This window comes from Apiospora phragmitis, assembly GCF_038363925.1.
Source record: "Apiospora phragmitis strain CBS 135458 chromosome Unknown utg000008l:1.0-3514335.0:1.0-3519231.0, whole genome shotgun sequence".
Lineage (NCBI taxonomy): Eukaryota > Fungi > Ascomycota > Sordariomycetes > Amphisphaeriales > Apiosporaceae > Apiospora > Apiospora phragmitis.
The window spans coordinates 244229-251657 of NW_027117407.1; the positions used below are offsets into that span (position 1 = coordinate 244229).

The 7429-nt window shown below is 51.1% G+C and overlaps 3 protein-coding genes across 3 annotated transcripts; all 3 read left to right on the top strand.

Annotated features, from left to right (window-relative positions):
• Positions 1 to 615: 615 nt before the first annotated feature.
• Positions 616 to 1973, top strand: PG994_008501 (uncharacterized protein; the record flags this gene model as incomplete). Its single annotated transcript, XM_066859910.1, has 3 exons — positions 616 to 1175; positions 1246 to 1256; positions 1318 to 1973. 3 exons carry the CDS (start codon positions 616 to 618, stop codon positions 1971 to 1973), a joined length of 1227 nt encoding a protein of 408 aa, XP_066713499.1.
• Positions 1974 to 4526: 2553 nt separating this feature from the next.
• Positions 4527 to 5534, top strand: PG994_008502 (uncharacterized protein; the record flags this gene model as incomplete). Its single annotated transcript, XM_066859911.1, has 1 exon — positions 4527 to 5534. One exon carries the CDS (start codon positions 4527 to 4529, stop codon positions 5532 to 5534), a length of 1008 nt encoding a protein of 335 aa, XP_066713500.1.
• Positions 5535 to 6344: 810 nt separating this feature from the next.
• PG994_008503 (uncharacterized protein) lies at positions 6345 to 6869 on the top strand (the record flags this gene model as incomplete). The annotated part of the gene is made up of 1 exon (XM_066859912.1): positions 6345 to 6869. The coding sequence occupies one exon, from the start codon at positions 6345 to 6347 to the stop codon at positions 6867 to 6869; it is 525 nt and encodes a 174-aa protein (XP_066713501.1).
• Positions 6870 to 7429: the final 560 nt, after the last annotated feature.

The window sequence follows — 7429 nt, forward strand, 5'->3', positions numbered from 1 at the left end:
GTATGGAGCTTCCTTCCTCTGGTGGGCACAGACCTCCCCTGACTAGCTGCGTATTCCAATCCACGTACTGTGTTTAAGCACAGTATAAAACGTTATTTCAACGTTGTTTCTAGAACGGCCGGGCAGAGCAGTGTGACCAAAAGTCCCAAATCCCAAGCAGCAAGTCCAACTGCCTGTTAAATTCAAGCGAGCAAGCAGCACTGTCTGAATTCTTGACAAGGGTCTTCCCGACCCTCCTAGTTGTTACCGGTCCGGCGGCGGCGAAAGACAAGACGTTTTGCTGGATGCACCCGATCAAGACTCCTGGCTAAGTAACCAACATAACCAACAAAAAATTGGTGACTAAACTACCAGCAACTTCTTCATTTCATTTGCGATATTCTTCACAGCCCATTCGCATTCACTCCCTTCCCAAATCCGACTTTGGGCGACGTCATTTCTTGGCTCGTGATCCACCGATCTCGACACAAGGCTTAGTCGCTTAGCAAGCATTGCCTGGCGCACAGCATCTCTACGCATCATATTGACCCTCGACGACAAGTCTTCGCACCTTCGAGTTTGCACCCACCCCTCTGCCCGGCCGCCATCGAGGCGTGCCACATAAAATCGCCCAACATGTTAGGTCTCTTCCGATCGCGACCGAACATCCGGGCGCTCGGTTCGCGCATCTCCAAAATCAAGACTGGCCCGGAACCCCAGACGATACGGCTCCAACGGGTGAAGATATGGCGACGGGTCAAATTTTGGCACTTTGTGGGCGGCGCCATGGCCTACTACATCTCATATAAACTATACGAGCATATCACGTCGGAGCACATCGGCAAGCTGCTCGAGAGAGAAATCGCCACCATGTCGCCGCAGGAGCGCAAACAACTTAAGAGGGACATGGAGGAAGACGAGTCGGATCCCTTCACGATCCCGTTACCCTTGACCACAAAGTTGGTGCAGCCCATGCCGTACAAAGGCACCGATCCGGAATGGCAGATGTTCATCAAGGTGGCAAAGGACAAGGATCTGATGGAGAGCATCAAGAAGTCGCTGGCCGAAACGGTCCGCAAGACACTCGAGGATCATCCGCACATTAAACAAAAGTTTGGCACGAATATGAAGGTTCGGAGGCACTGGCTAGAACTGCATTTCCCATACCGGCCGCCGCCCACCTTTGAGAGACGAGTGTAAGTTCCCATGACGTTGTCCCATACGAACTGATTCTCGAGCCGCGTTGCTGACGTACAATTTTATTAGAATCGAGTTCGGTGACGAAGGCATTGTCCTTGCGACAGAACCCGTTGACTCAAATGTAGCGTTGACAATAAGGGAATGTCTTGTGGCCCACTGCCCTGACTCTGTCCACCTGGGCCTTCACCGCCGAGCTTTTCAAGCAGAACCTGCGAGCTACGGCCAAGTACGTCGGGTACGAGCCACAGTCGCGCGACTCCTCGGCAGATGTGCAAGCGACATTAGATAAGATCCGCAGGCAGCTGGCCAAGGGCCAGTCGAAAGCACCCGACGCCAAAGAACAAAGTCCTCTGGCCTCCCCCAAGACCCAATCCGTAGACGGATCCGAAACGGGGGCGTCTTCTACCATGTCGCCGTCCTCGACGTCGGGCTCGTCTCCACCTACAGCCACGACCTCCCCCGACCCCAGTGGACCGGGGCCCAAGGCGGGCGCGGCTTCGGACAGGAAAAGGAGCCCCGAGGATATCTACGGTGTCAGCAAAATGGTGCAGCACACAAGCGGCCCCTGGGAGACGTTCAAGAGGAAGTTCGGGCAGACCTGGAGGCCGGCGGGCAACCTGCCGCCGCGGGGCTCCATCGGGGTCAGTGGGCTCGTGGAGGTGGTCTGCCCAGGCGCGACCATGACGGTGGAGATCTGGGCCTTCTGGGACCCACAGGCGAAGAAGTTCGATCCCAGGACGATGCAGATGAAGCTCAAGCCCATTCGGATGAAGCACCAGGCCCCGCTGCGGTAGAGCGGCGGTTGGAAGTTTATTTATTCTCTTCTTTTTCTTTCCCCTTCAGCGACGGAAATGCTATAGGAACGATTTAGAAGGTATAAGGGATTACTGGCCAAAGGAGACGGCCCGACAGCGATCTAAAAGGAGGCTTGTCACACACCCACGAACAAAAAACTATTGACGACAGGCGTACTGGGTATTATTGAGATATGTGCTTCAGGGGAGAAATTGCCCTCCATCCGCCACATGATATCACAGCATCGCATTCTATGACGCGGCGTTTCTGTTTCTCCCTCCCTGCGAGCGAGAGAATATGTAGATTTTTATTTTGCTTCCCTCTTTTTGGTTTTTGTTCCACAATTGGGAGATTCAATAGCGAGCGCGTTGGCTTTTGGGGGTTGTTGGCAATCGCACCGGGGGGGACCGATAATACCATAGAGGTTTGCAATACACATTTGGCAGTTGCACATACATTTGCTACGGCCGGCGCATACTTGTCCATGATTTCATTGCTGAGTCCGAAAATCCCGTTAGTCCAGCTTTGGCCTCAGAATGCCCGGCTATGCTGGGCATTGGTTGATGAATGGTTCGCACGAAGCAAGTTCCTGGCAACATCTCCCGAGATCACTCCCAGTGGCAATGGGGGTCGCAGTGAGTCGAGAATCGGGGGCGGCGTTGATGGTTCGCGGTTCGCCTGGGTCGCTCCAGGCAGAGCTGGTCGCCTTGTTTGGCTGATTTCCAGACAAACCCGTCGTTGAATGACGATCAGCCGATCCCATTGTCAACTTTTCTCCCCGGCTTGCATTTGACCTGCATGACTAGCAACCTTTTCTGCTTCGATGCTGTTAATAGGCCTGGCTAGTTGCTAGACATGCCGCAGTCATGTTCCGCCCCTACTATTCTCATCCCATCGCCACTAACCTTGGCACATATCGAATTATAGCTTTTGGTGATCGATCTGGTTAGTTCAGAGTCTTCTTAAAGGCACTCCTGTTCAAGGGACCGCAACAGAAAGAAGCGTTGCTACCAAGGTCGAGCTCGGACAGCTTGGGACTTAGACTGGAAGCACACGCGTGTATTTGCCTTAGGTGTATGTGGCAGTGTTCCATTTCACGTTGCTTTTTCGTTCTCGCGCGACGAGCTCAGTGGCAATCCCTAGGTATCTATTGTGGCAGTCTATCTCAGCCACTATGCTCGCCTGCTCTGAGGCCAACCTGGTTTTTCCAGAGCCTCTTGGGCTCCAAGGCAGATTGTCAGGCTTCCATCGCCATCGGGCAGACTGCAGGGTAAAGAAAGTGCCAGACTATCATGCATTGCAGCAAGCTATGCAGCCACAGTTGTTGTGGTCCAATCGTCCCACTACCCTCCCAGTCCCTCTCAGCAAGCTATGCAGCCACAGTTGTTGTGGTCCAATCGTCCCACTACCCTCCCAGTCCCTCTCAGCCAGCAAGGCGTTTTCTGGTGTTTATCATGTGGACTTCGAGAGGGGAAGCCAATTCAGCTCTGGGGTGACACAATATTTGTCTGCCTTCATGGACCCGACAATGGGACATCTACAATATCGGCTCCTCCTCTTTTCAGTTTACGAGCATATTCCCCTCGAAAGTATCACTCAGTCACGCATCCTAAATTCGCAACTTTGGCCGGTTACCTTGAAGCCTTTCCTCTAATCCACCACTCATCAGCCATTACAGCACGCCCCCAGCAAAATCAGTCGATTAACCTAGAATTTTCAGTTGCCCGGTCCGCTAGCAGTCTCGCTACCGTTGCCCCTTTCCTTCCAGGATGGCAGACCCGTTGTCCATTGCTGCCAGCATTGCTGGTCTGGTGTGGTGGCCTTGGCAGACATGGTCTTTACCCGCCTCATCAAGTTGAATTCATTATCAGCTTAAACATTAATATGCCCCCATATGAAGAAGTTGGCCACAGCCCGCTTCATTTTCTAGGCGATTCAGCAACAGAAGAATTCGTCAAACGATTAAAGTCTCTTTATCCGACGGCTTGTGGCTTTCATGGTGCCGACGGACACCCGCTGCAGTCCTATCTGAAAGCCTGCATCCAGCCTGACTCTTCAACAATAAACACGGCCATCATAGGCCATTTATTCATCAAAGACAAGCCCCAATGTTTGATGTGGCAAAAGTTCACGTTAATGCTTGCGGTCACGAAAGAACTATCATGCGTTGATAGGATGAAAAATGCGCAAAATGGAATGCTTGCTGGTGCGCATCTACTGCAACTTGGTTACCTGGTCTCATACGAATCACACACCGGCCAATGTGGACTTATCCCATTGCTAGAATCCGTGGGCTGTATAGACTGGAATGACCGGTACAACTTCGACCAGCTCATAGAGCTGATTGTACAGCAAACCAGTCACTGGCCTAGATTTCGCGAATCTCCACAAGCAGCTCGTCTTCTGAGAGCATCTGTTATTCGCAGTAAATCTGAGCTCGCAAGATTTCTTCTGGAGAAAGGCATCAATGTTAGTCGACGTGTTGATGGTGTATCTGCACTAGATTATTTTGTTTGCAGAACTTCGAACGCTGATCCAGGAACCAAAAAAAAATGTTAGAGATATTATTGGACTACGCGGACAGATCCCGAATGAATGAGCTCGGAGTTGACGGGTTTGCTCTGATACATCTGCCCAGTCATCTTGAAAGCTTGTGGATGCTTGAGCTGCTGATCCAGCACGGTGCGGATCCAAACTTACGTGTCCACAATGGCCGCCGAGATCCCGCCCTCGTCCATGTACTAAAGAGCAAGCATTTTGACTACGCGTCCGCGCTTCTCGGACATGGTGCAGATCCTTATATGGCCAATATTAAAGGATTAGATGCTGTGTTGACTGCTTGCCGTATGGGCGCAACTCAATTCTTGGAAGACATATATTGCGCCAAAGAAATCGAGGGAAAGATCAATTGGAGAAGAACTTGCACATTTGTCTGGAGAGAGAATAGATACAGTGATGTAAACGGACTGCACCTCGCCGCCAGCAATGGGAAGGTCGCAGTATTGGAGTTCTACACAAATCATGACCTGTTGGAAAGTCTCGAATCAAGAAGTGGTAATGGTTTCAGGCCCTTACATTATGCCGCCATGGGGGGCTATGAAGAGGTCGTTAAGTTCCTCTGTCTTAATGGCTGTGATATAAACGCCAAAGGAGAAGACGGAAGCACAGCACTCCATCTGGCTGCAAAATTCGGGCATTACGAAGTTGTCAAACGCCTCAAGCACTCTGGCTGCAAATGGTCACTTGACGCTGCTGGTTGGAGTACCCTGTTCTACGCCCACCAAAGCAACGAGGAGAGACTGATTGAATATCTTACGACAGACAATTACAATGCCATTGTGGATACTAAACGAGGCAATATGGCCTTTGGCATTGCTTCTACATTACGGGCTAAGGCCGCGGCGAAAGCATTCGAAGACGCAATCGACAAGGATGACATCGCTTTATGCTACAAATTGAACTCCAGTGGATGCGATTTGGACGGTTTTCTTCTCAGTTGTGGCGGCTGCTCTCCTTTAATCAAAGCCATCCACAACCGACGTCTTCGAATTACGGAGTAGCTTCTAGACCAGAAGGTGTGTCTGACAAGGACTGCCTGTCATATTCAAGGGTCCCCCACAGCTTTGCACCTTCTTATCAACAGTCGGACTCTGAGGGGGCTCGCACCAAGGGGCTTATAGAACTACATGGAGCAGGGAGGCACATTCCTTGGGGAATCACCTGGCTTGATTCACGGAATGCTCAAGATGAACAGCATCAAGGGGCTGAGGCTATTGCTGGATCACCTGGCACAAAACAAAGACCATTACGCGTAAGTAGCCAAATACATAGAAGTTAACAATGTGTCTAACTCATTATTTAGGAAGCTTAACAGCATCTCTACTAGGGACCTACTATCCATGGCCGTGAACGAAGCAGACTCTGATAGCTTCACGCCGCTTCATGTCGAAGCACTACTCAAGGCCAAGGCCGATACAACGGTTATGGACAATGATAATCGTTCCTTGGTAAATCTTTCTGCTGATGGATCATTCGATCACAACGGCGAGCTCTGTCACACCTTCGCGATATTTATGCAACAAGGCCTCGATATTCATTCATTGGATTCCATTGGTTGGTCAGCCCTTCATAATGCTGTCTTGAAGTCATTATTTACTTCGCTCCTGCTTAACATGGACATACGGTTAGACGACAGCAAGCCCATTCCATGGACCTGGAGAGACCCCCCGTCAGACTCTGAGTTCTCCGGCGTTCTCAGGCTAGCTCGCCGAAAGTATTAGGGCGAAGTCTTGAGTATGTTCATCAACATTTCACCCTGCACTGTATGGAGTCCTCCATGCCTGGCTGCGACAACTGGTTCGCTGGCCGTGATGGATAATCTGTTAGGCATTGGTGCACAGCTAGATAGTGATAGCAGCCCGTCCGGCTCGGCCTTGATGGCAGCGTGCGAATTTGGGCGGAAGAACTCGGTCATCTTCCTTACTCGCCGTGGCGCAGCCCTTGCCTACTCCGGCCCCTCTGGTTTTCAATCCGCGTATACAACGGCGCAGAAGTACCCAGATATCCTACGCTGGTTTCTAGTCGGTCATTTCGTGGATCAAACAAAACTGTCTCCTGGTCCTACTAACCCCGATGGGCTGGAAGATAGCGACCTGTACGACATACCGTATAAGTGGAGCGGCCCAACCAAGGCCGAGCTCGTCATTGCCGGAGCTATGGAACGGTTTCCTCAAGAATCTTCGCTCGATTACTGGTCTCGGCTTATGCAATGGAAGAAATGGTGGAGGGGGAAGGTCGTGCCTCAATATCCAGGGCGCCGGACTACACGTCCCTTGAATTTGGTGCCTCAGAAGTACGTGCGGATTCACCCGGACGGTTATGAGACAAAGATATAGGGCCTAATTATGATAAGAAGAAGCCGCGGTATAAGTCAACCAGCCTATGTTGCAAGTTTGCTGGCATTTTTCGGTGGTTGAATAGTTTCTAGTGGCATGATATTTGGCTCAATAGAGATGAAGGTGAATAAACCAGATCACTTGATGAATCGTTTGCAAGGCTCGGATAGGTTACCTCGAGAGTACAGATTCATAAGCACACAGCTTTAGTGATCTAGCTATTGTCCCCAGTCGCCCCCAAGGCGACCCTGAAATGCTGGTTGCACGCGATGCTCAATAGGGGCCTGCACACGTCATACTTATGAGAGGCACGGAAGGTAGAGAAGAAGCAAAAAGGACGACGCTGCAGTCTGGTATATCGAAACAGGGCCGATGCAGTCGAGACCATACGTAAAGTAAACTCCTTATTACCCCTGCATGGACATTAGCTAGGCAAACTACAATATCCAAGCCGCACCCAACTCATGTATACCTGCACATAGAAACCTCGTATTATGGCTCCTGCAAAGTAAGCTCCTCACGCGTCCCACGAGTCTGGGTCCATCCGGACCGTTGCGAGG